The 18,343-nt window shown below is 43.7% G+C and overlaps 1 protein-coding gene across 1 annotated transcript in view; it reads right to left on the bottom strand.

The window, feature by feature from the left end:
• Window positions 1-6,630, bottom strand: part of LOC109874083 (serine/arginine repetitive matrix protein 4) — a 79,077-nt gene extending 72,447 nt beyond the window's left edge. Inside the window, exon 1 of the mRNA XM_020465844.2 lies at window positions 5,693-6,630. Within this exon, the coding sequence (XP_020321433.1) occupies window positions 5,693-5,880 (188 nt within the window). The 5' untranslated portion in view covers window positions 5,881-6,630. The remainder of the gene's footprint in view (window positions 1-5,692) is intronic.
• Between the last annotated feature and the right edge of the window lie 11,713 nt (window positions 6,631-18,343).

The following is an 18,343-nucleotide window of genomic DNA, read 5'->3' as shown; positions in this document are numbered from 1 at the left end:
CTCTCTCTCTCTCTCTCTCTCTGGAGAAGGAAATTGGTAGAGTCCTTGGGTATACAATCACCTTTGAGTAAGCAGCATCAAACTTCTTCACTTTGTCATAGAGGATTAATACGTAGGTGGTTCAATGTCAAACAAAAATAGTCCGAGTTTTATACATTTCCAACCCCATCGAGAACATATGGTTCTGAGAAGGCTAGAGAATGTCTCAGCGGGTTAGAGACTGTAGTCTATATCAACGTGTCAGTTAAGGACATACGGTATGTCTTCCTTTCCCTTATTTTGCGCCAGCAGCATACCACCTTGCATCCCACTGCTGGCTTGCTTCTATAGGAGGCTCCCTTTCCTCTGGTCTAAATAGCCCAATTCCCCAGGGCAATGATTGCCCTGTGTATGGTGCTGTCTTTCGGATGGGACATTAAACAGGTGTCCTGACTCTCTGTGGTCACTAAAGATGGCACTTATTGTAAGAGTAGGGGTGTTAACCCCAGTGTCCTGGCTAATTTCCAATCTTACCATCATGGCAACCTAATCATCCCCAGCTTCCAGTTGGCTCATTCATCCCCCTCCTCTCCCCTGTAACTATTCCCCAGGTTGTTGTTGTAAATGAGAATGTGTTCTCAATCAACTTACCTGGTAAAATAAGGGTTTATACACTTCAGTTTCTATAAACTACGTTTATATAGAAGCTGGTATACTGACAGACTGGAACAAATCTTTCATGTTACCTATGCTAGTAGAGCACAGCCTTTAAATGTCACGAGACTCTTTAAATATCACTATGTTTGATTTTTACACAAAAGTGCACTGTGAGCTGACAAATGGCGACCTCACCAGCCCATAATTATTATTATTTTTTATTTTTATTTTTTACATATCTCCAAATTAAATATAGTTGTCAAAGCTTTGTCAGAATTATTGCAGAGGGCCCATTTAAAACACTCAGCCCCATCGGCTATGTCAGTCACTCTTCACAAAGACTTCACACTCGTTTTCCTCAAGTTTTCCTTTCACAAGGAGCTTGGTATGTATGAATGAAACATTTCACTAAAGAGCCCACAGCATCACTTGAAAGCAGAAAAAAAATATTGGGAAATCAAGGCCAAGTTAGACCATGGTTAAAAAGTGGGTGGACTACAGTAGCTAAGTGGAACCATAATATATCTAAAAAATAAATAAATATACTCAAACAAAAACAATCATAGACTCAAGAGACATTGTGGTCTACTGAAAGGGTTAAATGTGTCTCTCTCCTCTCTTCTCATCCTGTGAAATACTGCTGTTAGATTATGGAGGAATTACTGCGGAGGAACCCCCCTGGGGACGAGCGTATCAGCTGCTCTACAGCTCTGTAGCATAGCAGCTCAACCCTGAGCATTTCTCTACTTTGAGAGAGTCCACAGAGGAGAAAATACAGGGCCTGGGTATCAGCCACTCTACAGCTCTGTACTGTACCATAGCAGCACAGCCAGGAGCATTCCAGCCCAACACCATGGAAATCCAACCTGTCCCAATAATACTGCACAGAGTGGCTTAGCACCACAGTGGCCTCAGAGTCATAACATAAGGAGAATGTCAACGAGTCAATGTATGTACAGGTATAGATTCAGCAGCATCTATACGTACAGACACGAGCAAGCTGTGTTCCACAGTTACCATTAAATGCTTCAATGTAGCATGATATTCAATGATAATCTGAACAACCTCCAAACTCACAGCCATGTTAAATAATGTGTCAGGGAAGAGACCCCAGCTTGATTTGATTCAATGTTAAAGGCCATGTAAAAAATCAATAATGGAATCGAATCCCGTCTGTTGAAAGAACTGTACATGATACAGACTTTGTCCCAAATGACACCCCTATTCTCTACATAGTGCACTACTTTCGACCAAGGCCCATATGGGTGTCATTTGGGACGCATATACAGAGCCAGGGCTTGACTCCGGCAGCACCACCTCGTACATCATTGAATCATCTTTGTCATGTTGTTCAGACTAGAGCAGCTTCTCCCCAGAAAGTACTACTGCCTCTGGTCTAGCTACATCTGAGACAGGGCGTATTCCCTGTTCATTTACAGCTACGCTGAGTCTGCATCCATGCGTGTTAGAAAGTGTATCCCCTCTCTATGCTTTTCGATGCAAGAGGGAGTAGTTCCACTGGTCTAGAGCTGAGAGAAGTGTTCCTATCCCACCTCTGTATCAATGTCCATTCACGTGTATATGCCTCTGTGTCAGAGTGTTTCCCCTATGCCTTCGGATGCAACAGCAGTTCATTCCTAGTTCATTTACTGTACAGCCTACGCTGTAGCTGTTTCTTTGTGAGTTAGCAAGTGTATCCCCAATGTCTTTGGATGCAATCTCTCCCAATCCCTTAGCTCTCATTTCCTTTCCTCGTTAGGGCAGCATCTGCTGAGGGCTGAGGTAAGAGTCTTGCCCCCCCGCTACTCTTCCCACAGCTCCCCTAGCTTGCCATCTGCCTCAGTACTGGACAAGTGTCCGTTAACTCCTGCAAACACACACAAACGAGCCCACACAGGCATGCAGGTCAGACACACAAACCACCACAACCCCCAACTCTAAACCACAGCGGCCTGCATTTTTTATGAAGAGAGCTCCTGAACAAAACAGCTTGCAGGGCTATAATAGCTAAGGGCGTGACCCTCCAGCTGCAGAGCTAGTAACCTCATCCCTCCCTCTGCCAACCCGTGTGAAAAAGAGGGGAAGACTGGGAGGAGCGAGGGGAGACAATGGAAGAGGGGAAAAGAGAGAGGAGAGAGGAAAGAAGAGAGGGGGGAGAAGAGATGGAATGACCAGCTCTAATTACTGCTCTGTGACTCTCAAGCGCGAGTAACGCTGGAAGAAGGAAAAGACAGAGAGAAGAATGAAAAAATAAAAGGAAAATAAAAGGGGGGAAGGAAGAGGAAGGGAAGACGCTCTCTCTATCTGCCTCCCCTCTTCCCGCTCTTCCCTCTTCTTCCCTCTCTCTATCTGTTCTACACTCACTGTCACTGCCCTGGCTAGGATTGTTCATCACCCCTCGGTTATACACCGTGAATAATGATGTTTCTCTGCGAGGGACAGGGAGAGAGAGGAAGGGGAAGAGGGCGTTATAGAGCGAGATTAATGATTCAACTTATAATTATTCAGTAACTGGTTACACAGCCTTTTCTAGTTTACTAAACAGTTCAGTCAATGTATTACCTGAACTTAACATTTTTAGTTGGCTGCAACTGGAGAAAACGTAGGTTAGGGACACCCAAAGTGCATCTTTTTTTATTTGTATTTTTTACATATTTGACACACATTGACATATAGGATGACATTGCACATGTTCATTTTTACAGTAATTACTATTCAACACCTGGGATTTGAACTCACAACCTCTTGATTCAAAGCATTCCTATCTTCCAGCTACACCATGTTGTGAGTTCAAATCCCAGGGGAGGACATGTTGAATAAGAATTTGTGTATAAATAGGCCTGGGCCTGGGGCTATGTGTTCTGTCGGGTTAAGCATTCCCCAGTTACCGTCAGAACACGGCAGAACATCATCAGCATACATACAGCACACAGGTAGGATGCTTCTCCACCCATCTACAATCTCCTTGTGTTGTCTTTGTGCATTGTTCTATCTCATTACATTACACTACACATTCTGCCAGAGCACATTAGACCATTTCACTCCGCTCTGCCTGTGCCATAGACCTGGGGAGAATCTAGTAAGGAAAAATAGGGAGGAAGATGGAGAGGGAGAGTGAGAGAGGGAGGGAGAGAGCGAGAAAGAGAGAGGAAACAATTAAGAGTGTCAGCCTAGGCTCTAGCTGGCTGGCTGGTTGGAGCTGAATTAACAACATTAGTTAGCTAGTTGTAAATCTGTCTGTCATCTCCCCTCTCCGCGCGAAGCTTGCGTCAATGTCAATGTCATTCAGAGCCAGAGGAGATGAGAGAAGAGGAGAGGCAGAGACTCTGCTGGAGGACGTGCTTTATGGAAGGGCTCAAACAGAAGAGACAACCTCTTTAGTCTCCTCTAATGCTGGGCATTATAATGACACTGCTCAGTTCAACTCAGAGAATTGTGTCCTTTCTGAATATATTGTGTCTTATAAGCCCATGTTAGATGAGTGATGGTATATTTGGGGGATTTAAATATATATATATATCCAGAAATAGTGAGAGAACTGTCTTTCTCATTTTGATTGGGACAGACAGTGAATTGGCTGGCTATGATGACGTTACATTGTCAGTTGCATTGTCTGTTTCATATTCAAACACACAAAATAACCCACAGGTTGACAAACCAAATGCTCAGAGCAATACAGTATCACTCATTTTGTGAATGAGGAATAGCCTCTTAAAAGGATAAGTTACATCCATCAATTACCTATTTCATGGTTCAATGTGCCTGTTCCCCACACATGTTGCATATGAGGTGCAATGAACCATCATAATCCCCATTAAAATAAGATTCAGCGATGATGGTGGGTGTCAAAACAATACAATAATTATTGTAATATATGCCATTTAGCAGACACTTTTATCCAAAGCGATTTACAGAAGTGCAAGCATGTATTTTCATACAGGTGGCCCCAGCAGGAATTGAATCCACAATCCTGACATTTCAAGCGCTATGCTCAACCAACTGAGCCACACTCGAAGATCAACAAAGGTTATCAGAGGAAATGGTTGTCTTAGGTGATTGGGACTTCAGAACTGTTGATTGTGACAGTGACTGTTCTCTCGTGTGTTAGGGCCATACACAAAAGCCACTGCTACAGATATTTATACCCATTTCTCACTATTTTGCCTTTTCAGCAACCTGGAACATAACCAGGCCAGCTCAATACAACTTGGTTTGGCTGGACTCGGTTCGGCTCAGTAGTGTGAAAAGCCCTTAGTGTTTGACGAACCCTTTCGTCGGGTGGGGCGGTAGGGTGAGGGATAAAGTTGTTAGCGCTGGGGGATCGTGTCTGATTGTTGAGGACGGGAGCGGGGAAAACAGGAAGAGCGGGACAAGAGGAGGAGAGCGAGACAATAGATCAAATGTGATACACTGATGTCACATATCTCTCCCTGTCTGTTTCCACCCTGCCTGCCTGTCTGCTCTGAGGGCTGATCGTAGAGGATAACCTTTGCAATGATGAAAATGGGCATGAATAGATAACACACACACTGACAAGGGGCATGAATACATAGCACACGGCGGTGGCACTTCACAGAGAGGCAGCAACATACGGCCACCATGCCACTGGAGGGGACGTGGCTGACATTAGAGGCTCGGAGAGAGAAGAGAAGACATGCCTGCCTGGGACAATTATACTGTAGCCACTGTCATGTTTACATGGCATGTCTGCTATGAGGGATTCCCTTTATGTGATATAATCCTTTATTTACATATGATATGTTAAATGCATGAAATTAAAATGCCCTTGAAATCCCCCAAAACAGTTAGATTATTATTAATGTGTTTCTTGATGTTGCACAGTGCTGTGTGCACATAGCTACAAGAAATCCAACCACCTGCTTCATTTAAAATCGAATCACCTGCTTGCTAGCTATCATCATATATATGCACTATTCTAAGATAAGCCAAGGCACAAATATAACTTGAATTCAGAGAGCTATAGATGTGTTCAATACAAAACAAAGGATAAAATAACGAGTTACAGTAGGAGAGGTAGCGAGATACAGTAACTGACCTGATAACCTTCCTACTGGCGGTGATGCTTGCCACGATGATGCTCTCTGGTCTCGGTGTGGCCACAGCTTTAAACGTCCCCTTCCAGAACTTCTCAAAGAGCTGCTTCTCCCCCTGGTACTCCAGGCTGGCCATGCTGTCTGCTGTCCCCAGGGAGAGAGGGCTGCAGGGAGCCAGGGAGAGAGCCATGGAGGGCTGGGAATGGGGGTCCAGGGCTTCCCTGGAGATGGAGTCTCGACGAGTGAGACTTCACATAGACTGTAACACACGACCAGCAAAAATACACACTGTGTTGCTGAGCGGACCTAGTGCTCTGGAGCTGTCCAAGTACTGAATCCACACAGGGAAGAGCAACAGGATAACACACATCGAACAGCCAACCCTTTCTCTCTCTGGTAGAGTAGGCCAGTGTGTCAGTGCTCAGTGCGGCTCCTCTCCTCTGGTCTCCTCTCTTCTGATTTCTTCTACGGGGGGAGCATGTGAACCAAGCAGGACAAGACAAAGGCTGTTTCTGCTGCTGCCACAACGTCAGGCTGCTTTTTGTTCTCTCAGAGGGGGGTTAGCATTTCTCCTCCTCTGTTCCTCAGTCACAGCTGCTGCTTCCGCTCAGCTCTGTGTTCTGTAGCACTCTTCAGTTAGAGCAGGCATGGAGTCATATGCGATACAGCAGAAGCATTCTCTCCGGTCAGAGCCAAGGAGCCAGTGACGGACGGAATGTGTGACAGAGTGTTTCTCAACACACCAGCACGTGGATGAGTTCTGAGAGCTGAGGCGAGTGTTTCGCTGACTGTGTATGTCTGAGTTCGTGGGCGCGCAGGGTCATGAGTGAGTGTGAGTGTGTATGTATGCGTGTGTTCTGTACGAGCGGTGTGTGTTCAAAGCGACTGAGGAGCCTAGCTGATGGCTGCTTGTTTTGTCTCTCTCAGACTGTGACGTTGTGTTGGGAGGCTGGGATAGGTCAAGGAGAGTAGGACACCTTGTGTATCCTCCTCTCTCTCTCTCTCTCTCTCTCTCTCTCTCTCTGTCTGTCTGTCTGTCTGTCTGTCTGTCTGTCTGTCTGTCTGTCTGTCTGTCTGTCTGTCTGTCTGTCTGTCTGTCTGTCTGTCTGTCTGTCTGTCTGTCTGTCTGTCTGTCTGTCTGTCTGTCTGTCTGTCTGTCTGTCTGTCTGTCCCCTCTTATTATCTTACCAATTCTTCTTTGCCTCATTGTTCCGTCCCCTTACTTTCATTATCTTACTCAGTGTCTCTCTTTCAGTCTCTCCCTGCCTCTCTCCCTCCCTCCGTCTCTGCTTCTCTCCCTCTGTGTCTTGGACAAAAGGCCAAGCTGGTTCCGGCCATCAGCATAACAAAAGGCTGGGTCTGCGGGGGGCAGCTGGTGCATGTGCCTGACGCAATGCCCCAAGGGATCAGAGTTTTCCCCTGCAAGCCTACACGGCCATGCATAACATAACCCTACACATCACATTACAGAAAAACAATGTTTCCCCAGCTATCCTAGACAGCCCAACTCTTCCAGCTACACAACCCAATACACCACACCACACCACAACACCCCCCCCCCCCCCTCGTCTCTGCTCTTTCTGCCCCTCACATTATCTGTCACACTGCTGAAGACTGAATTTAGGAAGAGATATTTGCAATCTGATAAATCATGTATTGTTGTATAGGCATAAGGATTAAATATAGATTGTACTTTGACAGTGATGATACATTTGAATGTTTATGATAAAGGAATGCACTGAAAGCAATACATTTCAGGTAGTAAAACTCACATTTATTGCTTGACAATCACCAGAGGCTTTTCTATGTTCTAGGCACACAATGGAAGAAAACTTTAAACAATCATGTGTTATTTGGCTTAACCCATGTATTCATATTGTACTAGACACCCAACACGTTATCACTATAAAATACTTTTACTAGGTCAAAGAATCTCCTCTTCACAGCCAGGCATGGACTGGCCTAATAAATCAAAATCAAAATCAAGACATTTGTATTTGTCACATGCACCGAATACAACAGGTGTAGGCCTTACCGAAATGCTTAAACAACAATGCAGTTTAAAATAAAATAATATTGACCAAATAAACTAAAGTAAAAAAAGAAAAAGAAAAGAACATTGAGGCTATATACAGGGGGTATCGGAACCGAGTCAATGTACCTCGACAGGTTAGTCGAGGTAATTAAGATAATATGTACATGTAGGTAGAGGTAAAGTGACTATGCACAGACGATAAACAGCGAGCAGCAACAGTGTAAAAAAGGGGGGGAGTCAATGCAAATAGTCCCAGTTGCCATTTGATTGGCTGTTCAGCAGTCTTATGGCTTGGGGGTAGAATCTGTAAAGAAGCCTTTTGGACCTAGACTTGGCACTCCCGTACCACTTGCCGTGCAGTAGCAGAGAGAACAGTCTATGACTAGGGCTCTTTGGCCATTTTTAGGGCCTACCTCTGACAACGCCTGGTGTAGAGGTCCTGGATGGCAGGAAACTTGGCCCCAGTGATGTACTGGGCTGTACGCACTACCGTCTGTAGCGACTTGCGGTTGCCATACCAGGCGGTGATGCAACCAGTCAACCAAGCTCTCGATGGTGCAGCTTTAGAACATTTTAAGAAGCAATGCTAAAAAAAAATTTGGGGAATATGCATTGTCGTGCCCTCTTCACAACTCCATTGGTGTGTTTTTTTTTACCTTTATTTAACCAGGCAAGTCAGTTAAGAACACATTCTTATTTTCAATGACGGCCTGGGAACAGTTTGGACCATGATAGTTTGTTGGCAATGTGAACACAAAGGAACTTGAAGCTCTCAACCTGCTCCACTACAGCCCCATCGATGAGAACCGGGGCCCTCTATTTCCTGTAGTCCACGATCATTTCCTTTGTCTTTATCACGTTGAGGGAGAAGTTGTTGTCCTGGCACCACACAGTTAGGTATCTGACCACTTCCCGATAGGCTGTTTCATTGTTATTGGTGATCAAGCCTACCACTGTTGTGTTGTCGGCAAACTTAATGATGGTGTTAGAGTTGTGCTTGGCCAGGCAGTCATGGGTGAACAGGGAGTACAGGAGGGGATGCATGCCTGAGGAGCCCCCGTGTTGAGGATCAGTGTGGCATATGTGTTGTTGCCTACCCTTACCACCTGGGGGCGGCCTGTCAGGAAGTCCGGGATCTAGTTGCAGAAGGAGGTGTTTAGTTCCAGGGTCCTTAGCTTAGTGATGAGCTTCGTGTCAGGATTTGGTCAGGATAGTTCCGATTTTGGCCACTAGATGCCCCCATTGTGCTTTTTGACCCTTTTGTTTTCCCTTGTTTCCAGTTATTATTTGCACCTGTGCCTTGTTTCCCTTTAATGTATTTAAACCCTTAGTTTTCCTCAGTTCTTTGCTCTGTGTTTAAATGTTAGCACCCAGCCCCAGCGATGCTGTGAATATTTGTTGCTCCAGTTGGACTCTCTTGTGGTACTCTGTTTTTGTTATAGTTTATTTATTTTTGATTATCTTTTGAGGCTTTTTTCTGCTGTACCTACCACCTTGTGGATTTACCTTTTGACTTGGAGGATGACCTTTTTCTCTTGGAATTACTTTTGACGTTGTGGATTTATATTTTTGCCTGAACGTTTCCTTTTTCCTTTATTAAAACACCGTCTCAAGTACTGCTGTGTCTGCCTCATCTTCTGTGTTCTGCCGACTATTAGTGGCTCAGTTTGCTAAGTGACTGTTTCTCACACCGGAGACCCGAGTTCGTAACCGGGTCTTGACACTTCGAGGGGACTATGGTGTTGAACACTGAGCTGTAGTCAATGAACAGCTTTCTCACATAGGTGTTCCTCTTGTCCAGGTGGGAAAGGGCAGTGTGGAGTGCAATAGAGATTGTGTCATCTGTGTACCTTGGTGTTCTTGGGCACAGGGAATATGGTGGTCTGCTTGAAACCTGTTGGTATTACAGACTTGGCCAGGGACAGGTTGAAAATGTCAGTGAACACACTTGCCAGTTGGTCAATGCGGCCTTGTGAATGCGGACCTGTTTAAAGGTCTTACTCACATCGACTACAGCGAGTGTGATCATACAGTTGTCAGGTACAGCTGGCACTCTCATGCATGCTTCAGTGCTGCTTGCCTCAAAGCACGCATAAAAGTCATTTAGCTCATCTGGTAAGCTCGTGTCACTGGGCAGCTCTTGGCTGGGCTTCCCTTTGTAGCCCGTAATAGTTAACACTCCCTGCCACATCCGACAAGCGTCGACGCCGGTGTAGTAGGATTCAATCTTAGTCCTGTATTGACACTTTGCCTGTTTGATGGTTCGTTGGAGGGCATAGCGGGATTTCTTATAGGCGTCCGGGTTCCACTTCATGAAAGCAGCAGCATCCATGGCTTCTGGTTGGGGTATGTACGTACTGTCACTCTGGGGACGACATCATCATTGCACTTATTGATGAAGCCGGTGACTGATGTGGTATACTCCTCAATGCCATAGGATGAATCCCAGAACATATTTCAGTCTGTGCTAGCAAAACAGTCCTGTAGCTTAGCATCTGCATTATCTGACCACTTCTTTATTGACCGAGTAACTGGTACTTCCTGCTTTAGTTTGTGCTTGTAAGCAGGAATCAGGTGGATATAATTATGGTCATATTTGCCAAATGGAGGGCAAGGGAGAGCTTTGAAAGTGTCTCTGTGTGTGGAGTAAAGGTGGTCTAGAGTTTTCTTTTTACTCTGGTTGCACATTGTAACATGCTGGTAAATATTAGGTCATATGGATTTAAGTCCCCAGCCACTAGGAGCACCGCCTCTGGATGAGCATTTTCTTGTTTGCTTAAGACCTTTGCAGCTCGTTGAGTGCGGTCTTAGTGCCAGCATCGGTTTGCGGTGGAAAATAGACAGCTACAAAAAATATAGATGAAAACTCCCTTGGTAAATAGGGAGTAAATAGCTTATCATGAGATACTCTACCTCAGGTGAGCAAAAAAACAAGACTTCCTTAATATTAGATTTCGCGTACCAGCTGTTATTGACAAATGGACACAGACTTATCTTACCAGAGGCAGTTGTTCTGTCTTGCCGATGCACGGAAAACCCAGCCAACTGTATATTATCCATGTCGACGTTCAGCTACGACTAGGTAAAGAAAGATATTACAGTTTTTAATGTCCCGTTGGTAGGATAGTCTTGAACAGAGCTCATCAAGTTTATTATCCAATGATTGTATGTTGGCCAATAGGTAGGACGGTGGAGGGGGGTCACCCACTCGCCTACTAATTCTCATAAGGCACCCGGACCTGCGTCCCCTGTATCTGCATCTTTTCTTCATGTGAGTGATGGGGATTTGGGACTGGTCCGGTATCTGCAGTAAATCCTTCACATCCGACTCATGAAATAAAAAATATTTGTCCAGTTCAAGGTGAGGAGTCGCTGTTCTGATATCCAGAAGCTCTTTTTGGTCATAAGAGATGGTGGAAGAAACATTATGTACAAAATGAATTACAAACAACGCAAAAAAAAACACTTAAAATAGCTCAATTGGTTAAGAGCCTGTAAAATGGCAGCCATCTCTTCCGGTGCCATTATAGTGTCAGAGATACAGTATGTTAGATAGAAACAAAACACAAAAGTGTCCTTCCATTGTGTTCATATAACTGTTTAGAACAGGCAGGTGTTAGCTATGACTTTACCCAAGTATTCACTTTCTAGATCCCCTTTTGCTCTACAGACTTCTGCTCAGTTAAAAATGGGGATGACAATCTTTTGCCCTGGCCTGGTTTCAGGGCTCTAAATAAAAAACAATGGAATTGGTAGCACTGGTGCTCTAAAATTCAAAATGTTAAGAACACTACATACATTTTTTTAATTGATTGAGCCTTTATGAATCCTACTTACTTTTGAATCACAAACTATTTGTAATTATGTTCCGGCACCCCGAACATCCACTCAACAAAAAAAATTGTCCCGCTGCTGAATCTAGTTGAGTATCCCTGGCATAGATTCTACAAGTGTCTGGAACTCTGAACTTCCCCCAAGAATTCCATCATTTGGTGTTTTGTTGATAGCGATGGAAAAATATGTCCCAGGCGCTACGCCAGAATCTCCCATAAGTGTTGAATTGGGTTGAGATGTGGTGACTGAGACACACACAGCCTTTAAACCCCCTATGCTCCCTTGAGACCCCTCTTTCAAAGTCACTGAGATCTCTTATTCTAGCCATGCTACACTCTTAGAAAAAAGGATTTCAAAAGGGTTGTTTGAATTTCCCCATAGGAAAATCATTTTTGGTTCCAGGTGGAAGATCCCTTTCGGGTTACATGTAGAACCCTCTGTGGAAGGGATTCTACCTGGAGCCAAAAGTGGGTTCTTCAAAGGGTGGTCCTATGTGGACAGCCAAAGAACCCTTTTTGGTTCTAGAAAGCACCTTTACTCTATGAGTGTAGCCAAAATAATGGCCAACTGAACATTTTTATAAGTGACCCGAAGCACGATGGGATATGAATTGATTAATTAAATCAGGAACCGCACCTGTGTGGAAGCACCTGCTTTCAATACACTTTGTATGTGTCACGGATCCCTCCGGAACTTTCATTGGCCCCTATTCCCAGTGATTAGTAATTGTATAAGTGTGTCCTTGGATTACCATTGTCCTGTCGATTATTGTTACTATGTCCGTTGGTGCGTGTGAGTACCTGTGTTTTGGGCTTTCGTGCCCTTGTGGAATGCGCATATGATTACAGGTCTCGTCCCGTGTGTTAATCATTGTGCGTGTGTGTTATTTATTCGAGGTACTCCTCTTTTGTTTTTGGTTTCTATCCTGTGTTTTGTTATGTGTTTGCTTGGTCTTCGTCCCCGTGCTTTACACGGCACGCCGTAATTCTGGGCTTAATAAAAAAACTATTACGCATTCCTGCGCCTGTCTCCCGATCCTTAATGCCAACGTGACAGTATGCCTCATTTACTCAACTGTTTTCTTTCTTTTGGCAGTTAGCTCTAAATTAATACAGTTGGAATTATGGAAATCTAATGATTATTCTAATTCTATGGTTGATACTTTTTGGCATGTCAACCAATGAAAAAGCCAGGTATGAGTTATGACAGGGTAGGAAACCAAAGTGTTGGTCAGTGTTTCCCAGGAGACCCTAATCAAATTTGAATAAATGTTACATTTAGAAGACAATTTTAGAATAGGCTCTGATACAGAATTTAAAAAACATACTTATATACAGTGCACCACCACTTGTAGTAACCTATATTAGAGCTAACATTTGCTTTGCCCTAACTAGTGCAATTAGTTAACTAGTTAGAGATTAGCATTAGCGATTGGCTTATTTTAGGTAGATGCCAGCTTCCGTAGACTAACTAACTTGCATTTTGCAGAGAGCAAGATACACAAATTAATAGTATAATAGATAAAACAAGCGGATTCATATTTAGAAGTAGTGTGGAAAGCACCATCGTTCTTGTTTTGGAAGAATCTGTTGAGTGCATGAATTGAGAGCATGGTGAGATAATAAACAACGTGGAGCAAGGGTGTCAAACTCATTCCACGGAGGTTTTAGTTTTTTCCTTTCAATTAAGACCTAGACAACCAGGTGAGGGGAGTTTCTAACTAATTAATGACCTGAAATTCATCAATCAAGTACAAGCGTGGATAGAAAAATCGCAGACATTTGGCCCTCCGTGGAATGAGTTTGAAATGTGGCGTGGAGGAACTGTGTGCTGCCTGCTTGAGTGACAGGGGGAAGGGCTTGGTCTGTGCAAGCAGCCACCAGAGGGAGAGATAGGACTCTATGGCACATGACAGCTGAGGTAAAGCAAAGCCTAATTGTTACAATGATTATTATCTGGGTGTTTTGTTCAGCCTGTCTTGTTTGAGCAGGATAGAAAAGAGTGTTGCTGCGAAATATTGTCACACTGATGCTCCCAAAATAAAACTCCAGGTCTCATAGCAAAATAATTTGTCCCATATGCGACCAAATTGGTCGCACTTTAGACCCCCGCCTAGTCTAATAGTTGTGCATGGAGGTCTCTACACTAAAGCCAAGCTCAGTTAGATTAATAATGCATAAATTATCTGATAACATGAAAGTTGATGTTCAACAACACCAGACACTTAATGAAGTTGGCAGCCTGGCTTGACTCATCATTACTGTGCTTTGAATAAAGATAGAATCAGGTTGTGTCCCAAATGGTACCCTTCCCTATAAAGGGCACTGCTTTACTTCTGACCAGGGCCCATATCGGGCTGTGGTCAAAAGTAGTGCACTATATAGGGCATAACAGGCAAGTTGGGACACAAGCTCTGAAGCACTCACTAAATAAACCATAGGCCAACACAGAACAGACCTGTTTTTTTTTTTTTTTGTTTTGTTTTTTTTCACCTTTATTTAACCAGGTAGGCTAGTTGAGAACAAGTTCTCATTTGCAACTGCGACCTGGCCAAGATAAAGCATAGCAGTGTGAGCAGACAACAAAGAGTTACACATGGAGTAAACAATTAACAAGTCAATAACACAGTAGAAACCAAAGGGGGAGTCTATATACAATGTGTGCAAAAGGCATGAGGAGGTAGGCAAATAATTACAATTTTGCAGATTAACACTGGAGTGATGAATGATCAGATGGTCATGTACAGGTAGAGATATTGGTGTGCAAAAGAGCAGAAAAGTAAATAAATAAAAACAGTATGGGGATGAGGTAGGTGAAAAAGGGTGGGCTATTTACCAATAGACTATGTACAGCTGCAGCGATCGGTTAGCTGCTCAGATAGCTGATGTTTGAAGTTGGTGAGGGAGATAAAAGTCTCCAACTTCAGCGATTTTTGCAATTCGTTCCAGTCACAGGCAGCAGAGTACTGGAACGAAAGGCGGCCAAATTAGGTGTTGGCTTTAGGGATGATCAGTGAGATACACCTGCTGGAGCGCGTGCTACGGATGGGTGTTGTCATCGTGACCAGTGAGCTGAGATAAGGCGGAGCTTTACCTAGCATGGACTTGTAGATGACCTGGAGCCAGTGGGTCTGGCGACAAATATGTAGCGAGGGCCAGCCGACTAGAGCATACAAGTCGCAGTGGTGGGTGGTATAAGGTGCTTTAGTGACGAAACGGATGGCACTGTGATAGACTGCATCCAGTTTGCTGAGTAGAGTGTTGGAAGCCATTTTGTAGATGACATCGCCGAAGTCGAGGATCGGTAGGATAGTCAGTTTTACTAGGGTAAGCTTGGCGGCGTGAGTGAAGGAGGCTTTGTTGCGGAATAGAAAGCCGACTCTTGATTTGATTTTCGATTGGAGATGTTTGATATGAGTCTGGAAGGAGAGTTTGCAGTCTAGCCAGACACCTAGGTACTTATAGACGTCCACATATTCTAGGTCGGAACCATCCAGGGTGGTGATGCTAGTCGGGCATGCGGGTGCAGGCAGCGACCGGTTGAAAAGCATGCATTTGGTTTTACTAGCGTTTAAGAGCAGTTGGAGGCCACATTTGCGTGACTATTGATTTGGTTCCATTGCGCCAGGCAAGCTCAAACAAGCTCAGCTAAAGTATACCATATACAAAAGTATGTGGACAGCCCTTCAAATTAGTGGATTCGGCTATTTCAGCCACACCTGTTGCTGACAGGTGTATAAAATCGAGCAAACAGCTTTGCAATCTCCATAGACAAAATTTGTCAGTAGAATGGCCTTACAGAAGAGCTCAGTGACTTTCAACCTGGCACCATCATAGGATGTCACCTTTACAGCAAGCCAAATCTCTGCCCTGCTAGAGCTGCACCAGTCAACTGTAAGTGATGTATTTGTGAAGTGGAAACGTCTAGGAGCAACACCGGCTCAGCGGCAAAGTGGCAGGCCAGATAAGCTCACAGAACGGGACCACTGAAGTGCGTAGTGCGTAAATATCATCTGTCCTCGGTTGCAACACTCACTACTGACTTCCAAACTGCCTCTGGAAGCAACGTCAGCACGAGAAGTGTTCGTCGGGAGCTTTATGAAATGAGTTTCCATGGCCGAGCAGCCACACACAAGCCTAAGATCACCATGTACAATGCCAAGCGTCGGCTGGAGTGGTGTAAAGATCGCCGACATTGGACTCTGGAGCAGCGGAACCGTGTTCACTGCAGTGATGAATTGCAATTCCCCATCTGGCAGTCTGACGGACTAATCTAGGTTTGGCAGATGCCAGGAGAACGCTACTTGCCCGAATGCATAGTGCCAACTGTAAAGTTTGGTGGAGGAATAATGGTCTGGGGCTGTTTTTCATGGTTTGGGCTAGGCCCCTTAGTTCCAGTGAAGGGGAAATCTTACTGCTACACAATACAATGTCATTCTAGATTATTCTGTGCTTCCAGCTTTTTAGCAATTAGGCCCTTTCCTGTTTCAGCATGACAATGCCCACCTGCACAAGACGAGGTCCATACAGAAATGGTTTGTCGAGATCAGTGTGGAAGAAATTGACTGGCCTGCACAGAGCCCTGACATCAACCACATCAAACACCTTTGGGATGAATTGGAAATCCAACTGCGAGCCAGGCCTAATCGCCCAACATCCGTGCCTGACCTCATTAATGCTCTTGTGGCTGAATGGAAGCAAGTTCCCGCAGCAATGTTCCAACATCTAGTGGAAAGCCTTCCCAGAAGAGTGGAGGCTTTTATAGAAGCAAAGGGGGGACCAACTCCATATGAATGCCCATGATTTTGGGATGAGATATTTGGCGAGCAGGTGTCCACATACCTTCATGTAGTGTATTTGACATGATTTTGAATAGTCTATGAACCCAGGTCAAAGAGAGAGACATAAGGCAGCTTAATGATTGCTGAAAATGTTTTAATTATGAACTAGAATATATCATGAAATCATCAAGTCTTTCTGAAGGGTCAGGTGTGCAGCATGTAAAAAAATAATCTGGGACTAGGCCTATGTAACTGCCACTGATGGTAGTGTTTCAAATCCAGTTTTACATCATGGATTGAAATCTCAATATTATTTGAAATGGGTTTGTTACCTTGGCAATGTATTTTCTGGGAAGACAACTTTTATGAATGCATGCTGATACTCTCTTTACATTCATCCAAAGAAAATAACAATATAAACTGAAAACAGTTGGTAAAATATTAGAATATAATTGTTAAGCAAGATTGCTTCTCACTCCGGAACACCAGAACGGACAAACATGTCCATAATTGCAGTTATTACACAAAATGAAATATCTAGCTCCAAATAATTGATTTGTTTGTTCCTGTTTGTATCAGACCTATTTGAAATGGAGAGCGAAAATGGTATTGATTGCACTTTTTTTTTAGGACAATGATGTAGCTACTGCTTGGTCAATGGGTTTTACACGTCTCAGCTCATCTCAGCTCGTTCAATCACGATGCCTGTCAGATAGTTTTACACTGAATAAACAATATTTATTTTATCTATAATTGGAGCATTTTTAGATAGTCAGCTATTCATATTTTTGTAATAACTTTGTAAGTCTTGTATTCATTATGAATAGAGAAAAATACAAACAAAAGTACAACTTAATACCCATATCAAAACATATGAAATAGATCCACACAGGGAGTAATTTTTTAAACATTATTTCCTTCCTCACCTATTGCTTATGCACCACATTGTGGGCCAGTTCACCCGACAAATGTGACATTTGTGACAGCTCCTGGAATAATTGTGAGTTAAAAATGACGTTTCAAGTAGCACCACCAGAATACAGCTCCAATCCATGATGCATAAATGACCTGCAGCAGAGACACACCAGAGTCAGTAGCCTGAGTCTCATATTGGCTGAGTAGAGTAGAGTAGGAGTAGAGTAGAGTAGTGTAGCAGTAGTGTATTGTTTAGAGGTTAAAAAAAAGACATTTTAGAGTAGCACCACCAGAATACAGCTCCAATCTATGATGCATAAATTTTCTGCAGCAGAGACGCATATTGGCTGTGTCCGAAAACACACTTTCAACTTACTTTCAACCAGGACCCATAAGACTCGGGTATAGAGTAGGGTGTGAGTAGATTAGGGTAAGGTAGTGTTTTGTATAGAGTAGAGTAGGGTAGAGAAGGGTAGAGCATGGTAGAGAACAGTAGTGTGTAGAGTACTGTGTAGAGTAGAGTAGGAATAGAGTACTGTGTGGAGTAGGAGTAGAGTGGGGTTAGAGTAGAGTCGGAGAAGAAGTAGAGTAGATTAAGAGTATGGTAGATTAGAGGAGTGTATAGAGTAGAGTGGTGTAAGAGTAGAGTAGTGCAAGAGTAGAGTAGTCTGTAGAGTAGTCTGTAGTGTAGAATTAGAGTAGGAGTAGAGTAGTGTGTGTGTATATACAGTTGAAGTCGGAGGTTTACATATACCTTAGCCAAATATATTTAAACTCAGTTTTTCACAATTCCTGACATTTAATCCTAATAAATATTCCCTGTCTTAGGTCAGTTAGGATCACCACTTCATTTTAAGAATATGAAATGTCAGAATAATAATTTCATCACATTCCCAGTGGGTCAGAAGTTTACATACACTCAATTAGTATTTGGTAGCATCGCCTTTAAATTGTTTAACCTATGATCAAACGTTTCAGGTAGCCTTCCACAGGCATCCCCCAATAAATTGGGTGAATTTTGGCCCATTCCTCATGACAGAGCTAGTGTAACTGAGTCAGGTTTGTAGGCCTCCTTGCTCGCACAAGCTT

The sequence above is a fragment of the Oncorhynchus kisutch genome, linkage group LG3 (assembly GCF_002021735.2).
Source record: "Oncorhynchus kisutch isolate 150728-3 linkage group LG3, Okis_V2, whole genome shotgun sequence".
NCBI classification, from domain to species: Eukaryota; Metazoa; Chordata; class Actinopteri; order Salmoniformes; family Salmonidae; genus Oncorhynchus; species Oncorhynchus kisutch.
The sequence above is the reverse complement of the archived record's forward strand: the minus strand, read 5'-3'. Positions and strand labels throughout refer to the sequence as shown.